A 21098-nucleotide genomic window follows, 5' to 3' on the forward strand; every position below is an offset into this window, starting at 1 on the left:
CCAAGTCGTTCTTTTTCCCTTTGTAAGTCTTACTTAGTTTTAGAGTACTCTAACTCATCTGATAGTATTTCATGGTTTCATAATCCCTTGACCAATGGCTTAACCTCAAGAGTGCTTTGGTAAACCAGGAAACGGAAAAGCAGAAATAGGATTGGTTAGTTTGCATGGCTAAGATGTACCACAAGTAAATTGTTTTCTGTCTTTAGGAATTAGCCAATCTTGTCAAGCCAGCTTCTTCTTACGTCAAATGTCATAAATACAGAAAGTAAAGGAAAAATGGTTAGTACACAGTTCTTCACAGCAGATATGCACATAACCAGCCAATAAGCAGAGTAAAGATGCTTCACAATATTAACCATGATAAAAACAAATCACAATTAGACATCACATCACCTTCAGAAAACAGTATTCTGATTCCTGAAAACCCTAGTTATTGGCCACTGCTGATGAACTCGGATGTATACAGCAGGGAATCATGTTCACACACAAATCTTTAGCTGAGTATTTATAGCAGCATTATTTGTAATAGCCGAAAGATAGAAACAACTCAAATTTTAATTGCTAAAATGTAGTATAGACCTGTAATAAAATAATGTTAATAAAAGTAAGGAGTACTGACACCTGCTGCCTCAACAAGGTAAGTCTGGGCAGTGTTATGCTACATGAGAGAAGACAGACACAAAAGGTGACACATACATTCGATGGTTAATGAAATGCCCCCAGACAGGCAAATGTAGAGGCAGACAAGTTATTTAGTATCTCCCAGAGACTGGGAGGGAATAATAGGGAGTGACTGCTCATGGGTTTGGGTTGATGAAGTGTTCTGTAGTTGGAGAGTGGTGGTGATTGTATACCTTTGCAAATATATTAACAACCACTGAGTTCTATGCTTTTGAAGGGTTAATTATGTCTGATTTGGAAAGCAAGACTGTAGAGTTCCTATGTCTTATCTGTGGAGAAAAGGATCTAGTCATGGTGCAATGCAATAGAGAAATTGGAGGATGATTTCTTGATGGTTTCCTTGTCCTTCTTTTTCTCTTTTCTAATTGTGGCTTTTTAGTGTAGTTTGGAATATGCTATATGCTATGAGTAGTGTTGAGTAGTGGTTAAGTCCTTAGGATGATGCAAAGGAAAATGCTGCAAGTGGGAAAAGCAAGCTGGGGAAAAACCCATTTGTCCTTTGGATTTTGAGATGAATGCAGTTAAACAACCCCTAGGAAATTGTGTAAGAATGCACTTTATTCTTTTTCTTTTTTTTTTTTTAATCATAAAAGTTACAAAATAGCAGTCCTGTACAAATACTTTAAAATACTAAAGAAAAAAAAAGAAAACTCTCAGAATTAAACCTAGGTCAAATGAAAGCTGGCACAAATGAAAGCTGAACTTAAGGAATTAGCATCTGTGCTGTCTTTTTTGTGTGTCTATGGCTAGGGGTTTGAATTCAGGGCCTGAGTGCTGTCCCTTAGCTTTTTCACTCAAGGCTTACACTCACCATTTGAGCCACACTTGTACTTCCGGCTTTTTAGTAGTTAATTGGAGATAAGCATCTCATGGACTTTCCTGCCTGGGCTGGCTTTGAACTGCAATCCTCAGATCTCAGCCTCCTGAGTAACTAGGATTACAGGCATGAGCTGAAAGTGCAGGTGGCATCACACCTGTAATAACATTACATAGCACTGTGGCATCCACATGTGGTGAGGTGGATAAGATGAGCATTCTGTTTAACTTGACTTGCTAACAGACCTGGAAGGGATCAGAGGACTCAGACAGCAGGCTGAGGACCCCTGAAGCTGTTAGGTCTTTCCTCTTGATGGAGATTGTCTTCATAGTAGGACAGCACTGAGAGCACTGCCTAGGCTGCCTCAGTACTTCGTTATTTTTCACGGAGTACCTTGCTTTTCTGACACAGGCTACTTACCAAAAGCTGCTACCTCTGTACTTCCCAAGGTCATTGAAGGAGGAGACTCGGACGTTACCCTTCCTACCTGCAGATATTGGAAATGCTGAAGGAGAGCCGGTGGTCCCAGAACGACAGATTAGAATAAGTGAGAAACCTGGTGCCCCCGAGGGTGAGTTCTGCAATTCTACCTTCCTTCATTTTCCTGTCAGGAAAGCTGAGGTACTGATGGAAGGAATACCAGCCATTAGAGAAGTAGCAAGCTCTCTGCTAGCATGACTAGAATCTTGTTCTTCAAATTGAAGCAATTATCTATAGATAGGTATAGACAGGTATTATGTCAAGTTTATGTTAAGGCAGCAGAGACTCAGAGAGGGGCCTGATGACTTTCTAGGCCTAATAAGGAAGTGACAGTTTCATGTTGAGATAGTAGCCAGGCACATTATCATCTGAAATTTTATACAGCTTTCACAGCATCCTCTAAGAGCCACACAGCAATACTTCAACCATTCATTTCCTTTACACTTGGATCACACAGGTTAAAGTAGTATATAAGAACCTGTCTGAGGCTTGTGCCAGTCCTCACACGTACCCATGTATTACGTTATAAATCCTTCTGGGGAGACATGCCTCACATACATGAGTGCTAGGACAGCATCTGCAAGATTACTGTGACCACTTCTTGCTTAGGTCAAGTTAAGTGGCAGGAAATACAGATGTTCTCAGATCATGACATGTTCAGTGTGCCAAGCTTGGCGAGACAGGTTATACACTTGGGGGATCCTCCAGCAGGGTAAATCTTTGCAATAATATCAGTCACAAGAAAAGCCTCATTTCTATCACCCACTTCCACACAATGCTTTCTCCATAAAAGGAAGTAACAAGAGTAAGGAGGAGGGAACATAAAACCAATTTGACATGGCATCTCTGTAGAGTAGGTAGACCAGCCACAGTGACCTCCTTCTCAAGGAGGTTTGATTTCAGTTACATGTCATAATGTATTGAGCTTTATAAAAATGATTATGTTGGTATGACCAGGATCGAAAACCAGAATGGTAGAGTACTATTGAAATTTGTTTTCTCTTTGTGTATATATGGTACTGGGGTCTGAACTCAGGGTCCTGTGCCATATCCAGGCAGGACCTCTATGACTTGAACCACTGTCCCAGACCTTGAAACTGAACTATTTCTATCCATCACCTTCCTTAGGGTGTTACCTGACAAAAGGGCCAGAGTTTATGCTCTAGTCAAGTGCCTCCTCTGTAACAGTACATGGTCCCAGGCATTTGCTCTTTATGCTTTTGCTGGTTGCTTTGGTACGAGCTGTCTTGAAGACATCTACTTCTGCCTTTTTATGGATGATCTCACCCCCTGAGGTACACCTAGGCCATCTAAATCCCACCTATCTAAAACTTGAGTCACACATGGACAGGCACTTTGTTTCATTCTTTCAGTTCTTTAAGTGCCTAGGTCTTGCTTCAGTCTTATTCGTGGGAACATTAGACTTCAGTCCCAGTTTTCTGAGTCACCTTGCTGTCATTCCCACTGCAGCACTCACAGTCCACCTCGTTCACCATCCAGTGCTCTGTTGATAGTAATATTTTATTATAGACAGCCAAGAAGAGGAGGATGAAGGCTTGGGAGTGGACCTGTCATTCATTGGCTCCCATGCTTTTGCTCGGATGGAAGGAGATATTGATAAGCAGAGGAAGCTGACGCTCCAGGGACAGTTGTCGGAAGCAGCCCTGCAGAAGCAGCACCAGCGGAAGTAAGCAGGGGTTATGGGGGTGGGCAGGATATGCTGACACCTGCCAAAGCATCTGTGTGCTTGTGCATCCCCCATGACAGCCAGCGAGGAAGGTGCTGCAGGGCTGAAAGCTGAGTGATTGCTGTGTGGTGAAGTCAGTGTGAATGCAATGAGAGTGCAGAGTCATTGCCCCATTGACTGTGGCTCCTCTACCTCCAGGTGAGGGTATCTGCTAACAACAGAAACAAGGGAAAGGAAAGGACAGTCACAGCAGCAGTGCTCCACTATATGGTTAAAGCTATTAAAGTTTTGTTCAGTTTAAAAGAGGTATTTCTCTTCAATTAATCTGAAGGACCTTACAAGCATCTGATTCATTCTATTTTTTTTTTCAAGTGTTTTTAAAGCGATTTTGAAGAAACCTTTTTAGAAACATAGCTGCAGATTTTCTACCCCTGGTTATCCTTTTCCTAAGATTTATAGTCTTAGGGAAGGTGTGTGCTTTTCTAAATACTTTCTTAAAAATAGTAATATCTATCATCTAATAATATAACCTGTAAAGGGCTGACCTCTTACAGAGCTGTGTTAAATAAGACTTTGTAATGAGTTTAGCATTGCATCTGGTACCTGTCAATCTCATCAATTGGTCTCTGCTGCTTTCTTCAAAACTGAGAAAGCCATGGTTCCTTCACTTTTAAGCTTTGTTATCTCCTGATCCTTCTGTTTGGAAGGCTTGCATCCTTCGATCTTACCCACACCTTGGGTGTCAGCTAAGGAGTGATTGCCTCTGGAAGCTTACGTTACATCTAGAACAGAGCCTCCTCCTGCGTGCTTTTACACACCTTGCACTTAAAAAAGAATCTCTGGCATTTATCATACTGTTTGTGTGGTTGGTATCCACTCATAAGATGGACGTTGGATTAGTTAATGTCTGGGGTCTCTTATACAGAATTAAATTTTGTATATCCTCAGTGCTAGGTCTTTTGTTTTATTCCTATTAGATTAAAAAAAAATCCACATTGCCACTAGAGGGCATGAATGAATAGCTTTCCACAGGATGAAGTCACAAATGCTAATTTTAAGTAGTTTCTAAACTTGGACACGTGTGACAGTCATCTGTCAGGCATTTTTCCTGAAGTACAGTGACCAGGCTCCCTCTCATGAATGATCCCTGTGTCCATTGTAACCCACATATTACCTCACAGCACATGGGCTGCCAGTACTTCTCCAGCTTCTTAATTTCGGATCCCCTTAGCACTCCTAATAATAGTCAAGTTTTTCCTTCCCTCTTTATTCCCCCCTTATATGGATACCCACAAACATTGGGGTACCAGCATTAAATTCTTGTGAGAATTTAATATTTTAGAAATTAATAGTAATTTACCCAGTTCCTCTTAATAAGGAGTCCTTCATATCTGTGAGTTCTACATTTTCAGATTCAACCAACTTTGAATAGAAAAGATTCAACAACAACAGAAGAATAAAAGCAGAGAAGACAGTGGTAGTTTTCATAGGCCTGATGGGAACTGGGGTTGGGAAAAAATGTTGATCAAAGATTATATGTTGTTAACCACAGGAAAGAATGGCCCATGTGTGAAGGAGTCGATGTGCTAAATTAGCTTGCTTTAGCCATTCCACAAGGTGTGTGTTATCATGTTGGATTCTGTAAGCATATATAATTTTTGTCAAAAATAAAAAAACTGGGCACTAATAGCTCACACTCATAATCCTAGCTACTCAGGAGTCTGAGACCTGAGGGTCACAGATTGAAGCCAGCCTGGACAGAAAAGTCCCTGAGACTTACTGTCAATAAACTACTCAGAAAAAGCTGAAAGTGGAGCTCAAGTGGTAGAATGCTAGAGCAAAAGAAGCATGAAGACAGCATCCAGGCACTTGAGTTCAAGCCCTAGGAGTGGCACACACTCACACACAAAAATTAAATGAGAAAATAAATCTCACCAGCGTCTGGCAGAATAATAGTATTTAAAATAGTGTTTTTGGGTGGTTATTGATTGTTGTTTTTGTTTTTTTAGTTGACAATTGTTCCAGTAGTTTTTTTTTTGTATTGTGAAGGTGATATACAAAGGGGTTACAGTTACATAAGTCATGTATTGAGTGTATTTCTTTTTTAAACAGTGTCACCCCTCCCTCATTCTGTCCCAGTTTTTTCCTTCCTGACCCCATTCCACTGCAAGTCATATGGTTCATTTCCAACAGTGTCTAGTGAGTACCATTGCTGAATTAGTTTACTCTTTGTCCTACCATTTCTGAACCTCTCCTTTCCCCTCCCAAAATCAGACCAACATATTCAAGACAAAAAGTACAGAAATAAAAAACAGCGACAAAGGGGGGAAAAACAGAAAAGGAAGAAAAAAAGAACCACAAAAAGTAAAAAAAAAAACAAAAAAAAAACTCGTTTCCATTTCGTAGAGTTTATTTCAATAAGTATCATTTTATATGATCATATGAGCATAGCTATTGAGTCACTATGATCCTCTCCTAAGAATATCCTCCTTTGTTCTCACTATGTGAATGTTTAGAGTGCTCTTTTTTTTTAGGGGGGGTCTTTTTTTTTTTTAGGGGTCCGGTCGTGGGGCCTGAACCCTGGGCCTGGGCGTTGTCCCTCAGCTCTTCAGCTCCAGGCTAGCGCGCTACCACTTGAGCCATAAAACCACTTCCAGCTCTTTTTTTTTCTGCTTATGTGGTGCTGAGGAATTGAACCGAGGACCTCATGCATGCAAGGCAAGCACTCTACCATTGAGCCATCTTCCCAGCCCATTAGGGTGCTCTTTAATTAATCGTGTCCAAGTGTAATTTTTTCTTTCCATTGGATTTACTTATAGTTTTATAGGCACATTCTAATTATTACAAATGAGGGAAACCATGAAACTTATGTTTCTTTGAATCTGGCTCACTTCACTTAGTGAAATTTTTTTCCAAGTCTTTCCATTTCCTTACAAATGGGGCAGTGTACTCTCTGATGAAGCATAGAATTCCGTGTGTGTGTGTGTGTGTGTGTGTGTGTGTGTGTGTGTGTGTGTGTGTGTGTGTGTGTGTGTGTGATATTAATCCATTCATCTATTGAGTGACATCTGGGTTGATGCTATATCTTACCTATGGTAAACAATGCTGCATTGAGCATGGCTGTGGCTGTGCTGGCAGCTTTAGTGTGGCCTTGGTTGTGATCATTTGGTTAAATGCCCAGGAGTGGGATTGCTGGGTCTTCAGGGAGTTCTATGTTTAGTCTTTTGAGGAACCTCCATACTACTTTCCAGAGTGGCTGAACAGTTCACCAACAGTGTAGTTAGCGTTCTCTTTTGGCCAAATCCCCACCGGTATCTGTGATTGTTAGTTTTTTTTATAATGGCCATTCTAACTGGGGTGAGGTGGAATCTCAATGTAGTTTCCATTTGCATTTCTTGTATGGCCAGAGATGTTGGATATCTCTTCACGTGTCTATTTGCCATTCTTATATGTTCTTCTAGAAAGTCTCTCTTTTAAGTCTTTAGGCCATTTTTTTTTTTTTGGTCCGGTCATGGGGCCTGAACTCTGGGCCTGGGTGTTGTCCCTCAGCTCTTCAGCTCAAGGCTAGCGCTCTACCACTTGAGCCACAGCGCCACTTCTGGCTTTTTTCTTTCTGCTTATGTGGTGCTGAGGAATCAAACCCATGCAAGGCAAGCGCTCTACCACTGAGCCACCTTCCCAGCCCCTAGGCCATTTATTAATGGGTTGCTTCTTTGAAGATTTGTTTTTGAGGGGTTTAATTTTTTGAGTTCTAAGTATATTTTTGATATGAGGCCCTTGTTTTAGACATTTTATTTAATTTTATTGTAAAAGTGATGTACAGAAGGGTTGCAGTTACATAAGTCAAGTAATAAGTACAATTCTTTTCGAGCAGTGTTACCCGCTCTCTTATTTTGTCCTGCTTTCCCTTCCCCTGACTCCCTTCCCCCCAAGTTGTAAAAGTTCATTTCCAACATAGTGTCTAGTGAGTGTTACTGTTGCATTGGTTCACCCTTTGTCCCACCATTTCTGTCATTCCCCTTCACTTCCCTAAGTCAGATATAAGACAAAGGTACCAAAATCCAAAGACACAACAAATCAAAGGAAAGCAAGGTAAATGGGATTGCATTATAGTGCAGAGCTTCTGCATAGCAAAGGACATAAAGCTAGCAAGATCTATAGTAAATTGGGAGAAGATCTTCACTAGCTATACAACAGACAAAGGCCTCATTTCAAAAATATAGTTAGAGCTCAAAAAATTAAACCCCCCAAAAACAAATGCTCAAAGAAACAACCTCCCCATTAATAAGTGGGCCAAAGAATTCAGAAGATACTTCTCTGAAAAGGAAATAAGACTAGCTAATAAACACATGAAGAGATAGTCAACATCTCTGGCCATAAAAAATACGCAAATCGAAACTACATTGAGATTCCACTTCACCCCAGTTAGAATGGCCATTTTCAAGAAAGCTAGCAATCGGGGGCTGGGAAGGTAGCTCAGTGGTAGAGCACTTGCCTTGCATGCATGAGGTCCTGGGTTCGATTCCTCAGCACCACATAAGCAGAAAAAAAAAAGCCAGAAGTGGCGCTGTGGCTCAAGTGGTAAAGCGCTATCCTTGAGCTGAAATGCTGCCCAGAGTTCAGACCCCACGACCAGATCCCCCAAAAAAACAAACAAAAGAAAGCTAGCAATCACAGATGCTGGTGGGGATGTGGCCAAAAGAGAACGCTACTACACTGTTGGTGGGAATGTAATACTGGTTCAGCCACTCTGGAAAGCAGTATGGAGGTTCCTCAAAAGACTAAATAATATAGAGCTCCCCTAAGACCCAGCAATCCCACTCCTGGACATTTAACCAAATGATCACAAATAAGGCCACACTAAAGCTGTCGGCACAACCATGTTCATTGTAGCATTGTTTACCATAGGTAAGATATGGCATCAACCCAGATGCTGCTCGGTAGATAAATGGATCAAGAAAATGTGGTATATATACACAGTGGAGTTCTATGCTTCCATCAGAAAGAATGACACTGCCCCATTTCTAAGGAAATGGAAAGACTTGGAAAAAATCATATTAAAGAAGTAAGCCAGACCCAAAGAAACATAGGCTCCATGGTTTCCCTTATTTGTATATGCCTGGGATAGTCCTTATAGAGGTTCACAATAGCCCAATAGCTATGTACATATTACCACCTAAAATGGTGCTAATCAAAATGATCTCTACAATATGGAAACGAGGGTTTTTTTGTTTTGTTTTTTACTGTACTGTTTACAGTTCTTTTGTCTTTTGTGTTTGTTTATTTTTCTCCTCTGGTTTATTCCCTTTGGTCACTGTTTCTGATTTCAGTACCCCTTTGTATGAAAGTGGGTTTTTTTTTACCTGAAATGTAAGCTATTTATAGCATTTAATCATAAGGATTGTTTTGTAGTTGTGTGGTATGAACACACCTTTTCTTAGTAACTCATGTCTATTTTATCAGTAATAGAAGATTCAGCATGACATTATGGACTCTTTAACTGCTTCTCATTTTAACATGACATCAGTTCTGTGGATATGAACAATGGGTTACATATGTAAATGCAGTATGCACAAATTCATTATAATGATTGCATTCTTTATTTGTCTAGTTATAATCGCTGGTTATGTCAAGCAAGATCTGAGGATCTGTCTGATATTGCCTCTCTGAAAGCCTTATACCAAACAGGTGAGCCTGCGGATGTGGGAACTTACCTTTCAGCACCCTACCCAGCATGCTTTCTGAGACTTCCTTCTTTGAGTTCTTCCATTCCACTTATGAACAAAAAGTTTCTGTGCTGACATACATAGTTTTTACCCATCATCAGGATCTTAACATCCCAGCCAGGCACTCAGGAGGCTGAGTTCTGAGAATCGCAGTTCAAAGCCAGCCGAGGCAGGAAAGTCCATAAGACTGTTATCCAATTAACCACCAAAAAACTGGAAGTGGAGGTGTAGCTCAAGTGGTAGAGTGCCAGCCTTGAGAGAAAAAGGTAAAGGAGAGCGATAACACAATTCAAGCCACAATACTAGCACCAAAAAAAGGGCGAGGGGAGGGGGGGAATGTCCTAACCTAAATATTTTCAGTTTAAGGTCTTAAATTGCCAATTTCATTTCTTCCTAGTGACCTTTTTCTTTTAGAACTTTTTAATGTTCCCAAAAAATGCTAATACTTAGGCTAGGAATGTGGCTTAGTGATAGAGTGCTTGCCTAACATGCTTGATACCCTGGGTTCTATTCCTCAGTGCCACATAAAAAAGCTGGAAGTAGTGCTGTGGCTCAAGTGGTAGAATGCTAGCCTTTAGCAAAAGAAGCTCAGGGACAGTGCCCAGGCCCTGAGTTCAAGCCCCAGGACTGGCAAAAAAAAATGCTAATGCCTGTTATTACAGAGTTTAGTCCTTACAGAAATATATAATGGGAACAGCAAAAGCTCCTGCTCCCATGCTTCCTCTATTATATTTCTTTTTCAGACAATATTTGTTAATTTTCATGTTTGAGTTAATTTTCATATTTTTCTGGGTCACTAACGTTATTAAAAGTTATGATGAGCTTAAAATGCTATTTGTAAGAAGATCAAAAAGAAACGTACACATGACTTATAAAATGGTAACCTCCCCTGTGCATTGCCTTTATAATAACAATAAAAAGTATTTTTTAAAAAAAGGACCTGGGGCTGGGAAGGTGGCTCAGTGGTAGAGCGCTTGCCTTGCATGCCTGAGGCCCTGGGTTCAATTCCTCAACACCACATAAGAAAAAAGCCGAAAGTGGCGCTGTGGCTCAAGTGGTAGAGCGCTAGCCTTGAGCTGAAGAGCTGAGGGACAGCACCCAGGCCCAGAGTTCAGGCCCCACGACCGGACCCAAAAAAAAATTTTTAAAAATAAATAAAAATAAAAAAAGGACCTTAGTCCCGTCCACATGTCAGTGAGGTGAAACTGGACAGTAGACAAACAAATTAAGAATGCCAAATAATTGACAAATGAACTGCTTGGTCAGTGCTAAAAACAAATAAAAGCATTTTCTAATGCAAAAGCCAAAAGATCCCAGGTTGACCGTGATCTAAAATCTTGTAACAGATCTTACCTTTTTCTGTAATACTGGGTTTGAACTCAAGGCTTCTACTTGCTAGGCAGGTGGCTCTACTACTTGAACTCTACCTCCAGGACTCTTTAATTTCATTTATTTTTCAGATGGGATGTCTCACTTATGCACACAGTCCAGCCTCAGGCCATGATTCTCCTACCCCAACCTTTGAATAGTTGGGACCACCACACACATTGAGAGTATATCTTCAAGTCAGGGCAGTGACCAGAATCTCATAAGCTTAAAATAAGAGATGGGGGCTGGGTGGGGAGAAGGAAAGAGGAAATACAACAATGAAATTTGAGAAACTTCTTGGTTTTCACCCTTTTAAGTATGTGTGCGTGTGTATGTGTATAAAGAGCACAGAACAAGCTATGCCTTAGAGTACAGTTTGTGGGAGCCGGTGTCCTCTCTCTTTGCAGGTGTGGATAATTGTGGTCGCACAGTGATGGTGGTTGTTGGAAGAAACATTCCTGTAACACTGATAGATATGGACAAGGTAAGCCAGGAAAAGGTTCTGTATATCAGAAAATTTCTATTTGCAATCACTTGTTTTGTGTTCATAGTAATCGATGTTCATTCTCATCTCCTGTGCTGATCTTGGTGTATACTTTCAAGGCATTCCTGATACTGTGATGTTATCATTTCATGTAGAGTAATAAGATACAGTGTAAGTTCAAGCCAGATAGCAACTAGAAACAGATTGTTCTCACAGTGTCCTCCTCTGTCCTCTGTCCTCTTGTCCATGTTAATGCCAAGGACTTGCTGAGGAGGAACTGGAAAACAGCCTGTTTAATGTGATCCCTTCAGCAGTTCCTTCCTTGCTGCCACTTTGTAATTGTCTGCAGCTTAACCACTGGCTCATACCAGCCCTGCCTTGTTGTTTATCTGTTTTACTTTGAGTATTTCTCTTAAATTTCTTATAATGGAGTATTTCTCTAGCCAACCTAGGTCAATTAAATTGGGGTCTTTCTAAACTCCAGAATGCCACCCATCAGAACCTGTTCCATTAGCATTAGAAATGCTAACAAAATTAGCTCTTAAAGCAAGCTGTATGAAGAACTACTCACAATATTCTTCTATAGTTGGTACATTAGGATATGAGTCTGTATCTGAATAGAAGCTGCAAAAATTTTGATTGAATTCAAGGAGAAACTCCCAAGAATTACTAGAAGTCTAGAAATGCTGCTTCTAAAGGTTTTAGCATTTCCTAGAGAAAGGAAGTCTGGTAGTTAACTAAAACTCTGGGGATTTGTTTATTTGTTTTTATCTTTATAAACTTGTACAAAGGGGTTCTAACTCAACATTTCAGTTTATGATCAATGAAGAATTTTCTGATATAGGAAGAGTTATTTCTGAGGAGACTGATTTATGCCTTCCATCACTTAGAACAGAACTATGGGTTTTACCATGGCCTTTGTGAGAATTGCTCAACTCTGGGAAGATTCTTTTTCCTGGATGTGTTTGGAAAGAGTCTTGGTACTCATCGTTTTCATATGTCCATCTGCAGTGATTGGGTCATAGGTTAGGTTAATATTGGGGTTTTCTCCCTTCTGTCAGCCTCTGTAAAACAGACTTCTTCTTCCTCTTTTTTTCCTTACAGGCTCTCCTGTATTTCATCCATGTCATGGACCACATTGCTGTGAAGGAGTACGTCTTAGTCTATTTTCACACACTGACCAGCGAGTACAATCACCTCAACTCTGACTTCCTAAAGAAGCTCTACGATGTTGTTGATGTCAAGTTAGTTGTTTTTCCAAATTATGGAGGAGGGGATATTAAGCGACAGCAAAACTCTTAAATATCCTATAAAAGACTATTTCACCTGACAGGTTTTTGTCTTGCGTAGATTAGATATTTTATTCATAGGATGCCTTCCTTAACTCAAGCTTACTTTGCATTAATATAAATTTATATGTACTCATCTCACTTTAAATACCTTGGGAAAGTTGGGGATCACTGCTAGTCTTCGTATGTAAAATGACAAAAAAGAACTACCTTCTAATTTTCTGATATGTTAATATTGCTTATTTTAATGTAACCCATGAGTTTGTTAGGAAAGATGGTATTTACATTTGAAAAGTAGAGGAATGATATTTGGAAAGGTAAAGTACATCATGAAAGGTCTCACTACAGTAAATACAGAATTTAGACGTGACAGATTACTGTATTTAATAAAAGTTATTTTGATTAAATGTATTTCCCTTGGTAGAACAGTGTGTATTTTAACTGGAAAATACATGACACTCCACTACAGCAAGGTCATATGTGATACTTTAGATTACTCACTCATATCTTTTCTAAATAAAAATGGCATTCTGAGCCAGGAACCGGTGGTTCACTCCCATAATCCTATCTGCTCTGGAGGCTCAAAGCCAGCCAGGTCCATAAAGTCCATATGGCTCATCTCCAGTGAACCAAAAAATCCGAAGTGGAGCTGTGGTTCAAGTAGTAAAGTGCCAGCCTTAAGCAAAAAAGCTACAGGACAGCATCCCAGGCTCGAGGTTCAAGCCTCAGGACCAACACCAAAAAAAATTTTTTTTTTATTATTTGTCTGAAATCCTTTTCAACTCCTTATCAGTTATTAAAATGCTCAGGCATGCTCAGCAGTATGGATGGAGAAGTGCATAGGAGTCTGATTCTGTGGCAGTACACTTGCCAGTCAGTGACTTAGAGTTCAAATTGGACAGTAGTGGCATTCATTTCAAGATGGTTGAGGATTACGTAAGCAATACCATTCCCATCTCATAGTGAACCATCACAGCAGATTCTACTATAATATGACCATCAAACTACCAGTTTCTGATCACAGTGCCCTTATTAAGTGCAAACATACTTTGTCCTACCTTGAGGTGGCTTTGTCACAACCAGTGGGAACAATTAATGTTTTCTATAAAATAGTTGAAATAATCAAACATTCTCTGACTCAATTTTGACAGTTCACTTAAAATTCCATATATAAACATGTGCTTTGAAAAAACAATTTTGTCAGAATAGATTTATATTCAAGTAAGAGCTAATTTCTACAATTCTCACTGATGTCTTAGGGGTGACTTAAGTCGGCCCTCTTATTTATTTGTTTTGATTAGGTACAAAAGGAATTTGAAGGCTGTTTATTTTGTTCACCCAACATTTCGCTCAAAGGTACGTGTTTTTCTTTGGGGACTAAATCTGGAATTTAAACCTGCTTACCTGCCAGAACATTATGCACTTCAGCATTGTAATTGTTGCTATCATTGTGATTGTGAATTTACCTTTTCAATTGATCCTGAATTCTGGTCCTGGGGCTTGGTAGTGTGATGCTGCCATCTGTGGACAGTCTTGTCAGCCATTGTCTACCAGACACTGATGACCAACACCTGTAACCTTAACTATAGTGGCCTGCCTTGTGTTCCTTCCTAATGAAGGACAGCCCCTCTACCTCTGCTTTGGTTCCCATGGTAACGATGGCACCAGTGTTAGCTAATATTTCTATGAGTACTCACCTTGTGTTCATTCTTCCTAGGCATTATCTTTTGAAATAAAGACTTATCCCATTTTACAGGGAGGGGAATTAGACTAAGCAGCAAAGGCTGAATTTGAATCTATTTCCTCCAGAGCCTCTCTTCAACAATTAGTGTCTTTTTTCTTCCCCACTTTACTCATCTAAATCTCAAACTCTGTTTTGGGGTTTTTTTTCTTTCGTTTTGTTTTTGTTTTTGTTTTTTTGCCAGTCCTGGGGCTTGAACTCAGGGGCACTGTCCCTGAGCTTTTGCTCAAGGCTACCACTGAAGCCACAGCACCACTTCCAGCTTTTTCTGTGTATACGGTACTAAGGAATAGAAAAGCAGGTAATAAAGACCAGAAGGTGCACTGGGTTTAGTAACTCAGATTAATGGGTTTGGTGAAAACAGCTTCAACTGGCATACTGGACCAAACTGGAAGAATATAAGGTATATGAAATATAGAGATTGTAAAAACCATTAATCTGAGTTACTAAACCCAGTGCACTTTCGGGTCTTTTATTACCTGCTTTCCCTACCTAGTAAAAGCCATTGTATTCTCTCTCTATAAATTTATAGATTAGGAAAATAAGAGAATAAAACTTACTTTCAGTAAAACCCAACATTTTTATAGTAAAGTCAAAGCCATAAATGGAGTATTTCTATCCAGGTATATCTCATTCCTGTACGATTACTTGAAACACAGTGTTAGGAGGCTCATGGTTCAAGCCCAGTCGAGACAAAAATTTAGAAAGAACCTACTTCAAAGAATACTCCAGGCATGGTTAGATATGCCTGTCATCCCATTAAGGTAGGAAATAGGAGAGACTTATAAGCTAAAGCTTCAGGTACTAGCATCCTTACTTAATATGTGCAATACTCTGAGCTCAGAACCCCAGTGTGCATTAATAATTAGGTGAAAATCTTTAGTATTCACAAACTATCTCAGTTGTCCTTTCCCAAATCTTTAATTTTTTTTCAGTTTTTTTATGGTAGATACTAAATAAGAAAACTTTGCCTTAATATGCATCTTAGAATATAAACAATTGCCTTTCCTCCCCAGCCCACCTTTGCACTCCCATTTCTACCCCACCCCACTCTCGCATGCCAGTGTCCCAAGTCATGGACTTGACTGCTCAAGAGAGACCTAGGAAACTACAGTTGTGTCTGATTTTACCTTCACTGGCTTACGTTATTTTTCCCTTGTCTTAACCAGGTATCAACGTGGTTCTTTACCACCTTTTCTGTCTCAGGACTGAAGGACAAAATCCACCACGTGGACAGTCTGCACCAGCTGTTTTCTGCAATATCGCCAGAGCAGATCGACTTTCCTCCCTTTGTCCTTGAATACGATGCCAGGGTGAGTACCAGGTGTTCTCCCTCACCCTCATGAGGGATGCTCATGCAGGGTGCTCCCCAGAGCACGGCACTGCACGTGTGGGAGCATAGCTCCACATCAATGTACTTTAGTCCCATTGAACTCTTTTCCTACAGTAACTCTAGGAACAGTCTCTGTGATGCAACAGTTTTTTCCTCCAGATAAGCATATCAGGGAGCGATGTTGCTGCTGTAAGTTTAAATCCCGTATCGTTTTGCTGGCCAGTCTCCATCACATTTCAGACAGATAGCACTGCCTGATTTTCTTTAGATCAAATGGCTTTTCAGCTGCATGAGAGCTAGAATTGATTGATGTCCATTTGCAATAAATCAGATAACCTAAAACATAACATAACATAAATCAAATAACCTATCCTATACTTGTTACCTTGCTAAAAGTTGTATTTTTCTAAAGGCTTGTGTAATGCCTTTAAGAGCCCCAGCTGATATTATTAATACTGCTATAATGTGTATATTCATTTGTAGATCTATTTTTTTCAACACTAATGAAAGGGCTTCTTCAGTTGCATCAAAGATCTTATTTCATTGTGATAATTCTCTGTCACCTTAATAATCTACAAAAGCTCTAAAGCTCATCAAGCTCTTTGTGTAACTGTTGCTGATTACATATCTTTATGCATGAACCACAAAATATATTTAAAATTTATATTGAATTTGAAATGAATTATTCTACCATAATTATTATGCAATGTGGATATAGCCAGAAATCTTGCAACATGTTTGTCCAACTTCTGTTATGATTTCTGTGTCCTTATGTGAGAGTGGAATGTTTACTACATTGTAATAGCTAATAAAATTTTGTGTTTGGCTGTTGCAGAGAATTATAATTGGAACAGCTGGGTCATGGGTGCAAAGATTGTTTATTCTATGGGAATTTAAATAACAGCCTTATTGTTAGGCCTTTGAACTGTTTTCTTAATGCTTAAAAAACTAGTAGGAAGGCTGAAGGTGGCTCAGTGGTAGACCGCTTGCCTTGCAAGCCTGAGGCCCTGGGTTCGATTCCTCAGCACCACATAAGCAAAAAGAAAAAAGCCAGAAGTGGCGCTGTGGCTCAATGGTAGAGCACTAGCCTTGAGCTGAAGAGCTGAGGGACAGTGCCCAGGCCCAGAGTTCAGGCCCCATGACCGGACCCAAAGAAGAAAAAAAAACTAGTAGGAAATATGATGCCAGAAATTTAGAAGACAATTTATCAATTACAATTCATAATTTGTAAATTATTCTTAGTTGGACACCAGTGTCTCATGCCTGTAATTCTAGCTACTTAGAAAGCTGAGATCTGGTTTGATACCAACCTAGGCAGAAAAGTCTTTGAGACTTATTTCTTAATTAACCAGCAAAAGGCTGGAAGTGGAACTGTGGCTCAAATGGTAGAGTGCCAGCCTTGAGTAAAAAAAGTCAGGCAAGTGTATCAGGCTCTGAGTTCAAGACTGTTTTCTAGAAATACAGAACTATAACTGTACCACGTGGTTGTTACTTTAAGTGTGTTACCTTTCTGCTACATACAGACATAAGAACATAAAAATTAAATAGTGCTTCAAATCTGATGACAGGCTTATTTAACCATTTCTCTTTTTTTTATCCATGCTGGACTATGCCTTACACATACTAAGATTGTTTTTGGTAAAAGAGTAAAGTGAAGGCTGGGAAGGTGGCTCAGTGGTAGAGCGCTTGCCTTGCATGCCTGAGGCCCTGAGTTCGATTCCTCAGCACCACATAAGCAAAAAGAAAAAAAAAAAAAAGAGTAAAGTGATATCTGGTGGCAAATTTCAGTGACCTTAGAAAAATTTCATTTCTGAGATTTATATGACTTGGCAGCCAATTTCATACAACTTGAAGAAATCTAAAGAATTTGGAATTTCTATCTTTGAAGATAATTAAAAGCTAATTCTTCTCTGTCTAGATAAAATAATGCTGAGGCCCTGTCAGGAAAGGAACCAGTCAGCGCTCTTATAAATAAGGTCAGAGAAGACAGTGTGCATATTCCCCTGGAATCAGTTCCTTAGCTGCAATGATTGTTTGCAGAAGTAGGGAAGAAGCTGACTGCTGACAGTCTCGTGTTCAGTGTGAGATTAGAGGAAGCTCTGTTTTGTGTCATTGTATAGTCCACTTTGCTCTGTAGATCTTATTAAGGGGTGGTGCTAAAATTGAGAATTTTTCTCATGTCTTTCTAGGAATGTAGCCAGTTCTAGAATTTATTTAAATTCTGTACATATATCCACATACCTGGTCTGATTAGCAAGAAGTTGATTTTCCTAATCTGCTCTTATTTTCCTGGTGCTAGGAGTCAAAATCAGTTTCTGCTCCAGAGCATCTACTCTGATGACTGGTCAGCCTCTCACTCAGACACTCACATACACAGTATCTCATTTCCTCCTGTGCCCAATACATGTACACGGGCAGGTGTACATGAGTAGTATATGCACTACCCATAATTATCATAAGGTAAATAGACTATAATCTATTTTCATCCTACCTCACATTCTTTACTACTGTCTCACATTGAATCTAAGCATCTTCTGTTTATGACTTACTGCAGAAAAAAAAAATTGGCAAGGAAATTCTTCCCTTAAAAATGAGAAGCCAGTCTTTTGTCTCATAAATCTAATCTAAGGTCCTTCGACCATGAAATTAACTATCTTGATTTGTGTTATGATTAATCAAAGCAAGGAACAAAAAGTTTTCCTTGCATTGGATTGATTAGTTGCCTTCCAAATTTGATGTGAATTTTGGCATTTAGGGCTCCATCTTGATCTGGAACTAAATTCCCTAAGAACTTTAATTTTTACAAGCCTTGCAACTCAAGCATGTCATGAAAACTCATTTCTGTCAAAACAGTTATAGTTATTAGATTCTTCATAGATAATTTTGTTGCTGTTTCATAACTATTAAAATTCCAAATGGGCGTGGTGGTACACACATAATCCCAGCACTTGGGAGACAGATTTAGAGTTTGAGGCCAGATGAGGCTATATTATTAATTCAAGGACATCCTAACCTTCACGCAAGACTCTTAAAAAGAAAAATCCCAGGCTTTTGCTTGTGATCCTCACTTCTTAGGAATCTGAGATCTGAGGATCATGGTTCCAAGACAAAGCTGAGAGACTTTTTTTGCCGGTCATGGGGCCTGGACTCTGGGCCTGGGCACTGTCCTCAGCTCTTCAGCTCAAGGCTAGTGCTCTACCACTTGAGCCACAGCATCACTTCTGGCTTTTTCTGCTTATGTAGTGCTAAGGAATTGAACCCAGGGTCTCATGCATGCAAGGCAAGCACTCTACCACTGAGCCATCTTCCCAGCCCCTTCTGAGAGACTCTTGTCTCCAATCAATAAGAAGCCAGAAATGGAAGTGTGGCAAAAGTGGTAGAGCAAAAAATCTAAGGGAAAACACCCAGGCTCTGATTTTAAGCCCTAGTATTGGCACACAAAACAAAACTAAAAAAAAAAAAACCAAGATCCATGGGACACCTGCTTATCATGCCCAAGCTTTGAGTTTGATCACCAGCACCACAAAAAGTTTCAGCACAGAGTAAAACAGCACACTCTAACAAAAGAAAGATTTGAGTATTTTCAAATTGATTTGGATTTGAAACCAGACTTGACAGATTACTGTCTCCATGAGTTTACAGGATGATCACTGACAGTCTCTGTGAGATCTTCACTTTCCTCTTGTGTAATGAAAATGTTACCTATTTGCAGCACTACATATATGAGGGGTAAATGGAGCCAGGAAATAGCATATGAAATATTCAACAAGTTCTGTCCCTCCGGCATCATCAGCCCTTATTGCCCCAAAGAAACTGGTGTCCTAGCTGCGGGCCTGCTTGGTGCCAGGCATAGGCTGGGAGTTTCACACGCTGTCTCCTGGCTCAGGTCACATTCCTACACATTCCCACTTGAATTCGCCTTGCCACCACCTCATCTGCTTGTCTTTTCTTCTCTCCACAGGAAAATGGGCCTTATTACACATCTTACCCTCCATCACCAGATTTGTGACCCACCATCGTTCACTGCTTCTTGAGGCCAAGGAGCCCACTTCTGCCATGAATCGCTCCCTGTGGAAGTGCTGTTCATTTTGCTGTACAGATCCAGAGAGCCTTTTGTCCCCTCCTCTCTGGTATTTTTTTATTGACTATATATTTTCTGGCACACCAGCAATCTAAAGAACTGGTAGGCTGTTCTGAACTGCACACATTTTAAATTTGTATATTTGTATCAAACGGAAATGGTCATTTTTAGAGTGTTGTTACTGGATACTGGGGAGCAACTTTTGAACATCTTCAGTTTCCCGAAGGACCTTGGAATCTGCATTACACAGGCCATCAACATTGTTGACATCATCACTTAAATGTTGCATGCTTCCTTTGTGTATTTAATAAGTGTTCCTCAAAATATATAGAACCAATGTACACATTGGGTGCACTGTTTGTTTCAGATCCTGGTGTTAATACCTTTTCTATGGAAGATCTTTAGAGAATAGGGCCCAAGAATGTAGAAATGCATGTGATCAAAAATATAGAAAGCATTAGCAAAGCATAGCACTTGGAATTTTACTGCTTTGATGTAAGGACTGCTGGGATGCTGAGATGTAAAGATTGTAGTTCGAAGCCAGCCCAGGCAGAAAAGTCTGAGACTCTTGTCTGTAATTAACCATCAAAACTGGAAGTGGAGATGTAGTTCAATTGGCAGTTCAATTTGTTAAGATCGACACAAGATCTCTCCTGGGTGGGGAAACAAGAAGACAGTCTTGCATCTCTTTCCAATAGTTGTGGGTTACCTTGCCATCTCCTTACTCAAAAGGCATGCATGTGTTATCACTTATGAGGAAAGAGCATTTCTCAAGACTCCATCACTTGAGTCCTTAGAGTTCTAGAACCAGGCATAAGTTGTGTTTGGTTCAGTGTCTCTTAACTTGTGGAGGAGGTGTGAACAAATCCAAGGACCTGATGATTTGTTTCTCCCTACTACTTTTGCCACTGTCTCTTTGCTTACTTGTGAGTAAAAGTTAAAATCAGCTAAGCTGGATACCAGCAACTCACACCTGTAATCCTGCCTACTCAGGAGGCTGAAATTTGAGGATCCTGGTTCAAAGCCAGCCAGAGCAGGAAAAGTCAATTCCATGAGATTTGTCTCCAGTTAACTAATAGAATTACAGGTGGTTCATACCTGTAATTCTAGCTACTTAGGAGGCTGAGATCTGAGGGTCGTAATTCAAAGCCAGCCCAGGCAGGAAAGTCCATGAGATTCTTATCTCCAATTAACCACCAGAAAACGAAGTGGCGCCGTGGCTCAAGTGGTAAAGTGCTAGCCTTGCACTGAATAGCTCAGGGACAGAGCCCAGGCCCAGAGTTCAAGACCCATTACCAACAAAAAAAGCCAGGGGTCTCCAAGTGGCAGAGCACCAGCCTTGAGTAACTAATGGGTAGTTCAAGCTCCAGTACTGACACCAGAAAAAAAGTTATACTAGCTGCCATACATA

General features: G+C 40.1%; 1 protein-coding gene across 2 annotated transcripts in view; it reads left to right on the forward strand.

The window, feature by feature from the left end:
• Gdap2 (ganglioside induced differentiation associated protein 2) overlaps window positions 1-20031 on the forward strand; it is a 35674-nt gene extending 15643 nt beyond the window's left edge. For both annotated transcript variants that reach the window (XM_042692255.1, XM_042692256.1), the window contains 8 exons: window positions 1910-2069; window positions 3509-3665; window positions 9277-9353; window positions 11167-11243; window positions 12348-12487; window positions 13834-13888; window positions 15443-15586; window positions 19568-20031. In XM_042692255.1, the coding sequence (XP_042548189.1) occupies window positions 1910-2069; window positions 3509-3665; window positions 9277-9353; window positions 11167-11243; window positions 12348-12487; window positions 13834-13888; window positions 15443-15586; window positions 19568-19615 (858 nt within the window). In that variant the 3' untranslated portion in view covers window positions 19616-20031. The remainder of the gene's footprint in view (window positions 1-1909; window positions 2070-3508; window positions 3666-9276; window positions 9354-11166; window positions 11244-12347; window positions 12488-13833; window positions 13889-15442; window positions 15587-19567) is intronic.
• Window positions 20032-21098: the final 1067 nt, after the last annotated feature.

This window comes from Dipodomys spectabilis, unplaced genomic scaffold (genome assembly GCF_019054845.1).
Source record: "Dipodomys spectabilis isolate Male_0828 unplaced genomic scaffold, ASM1905484v1 ptg000148l, whole genome shotgun sequence".
Lineage (NCBI taxonomy): Eukaryota > Metazoa > Chordata > Mammalia > Rodentia > Heteromyidae > Dipodomys > Dipodomys spectabilis.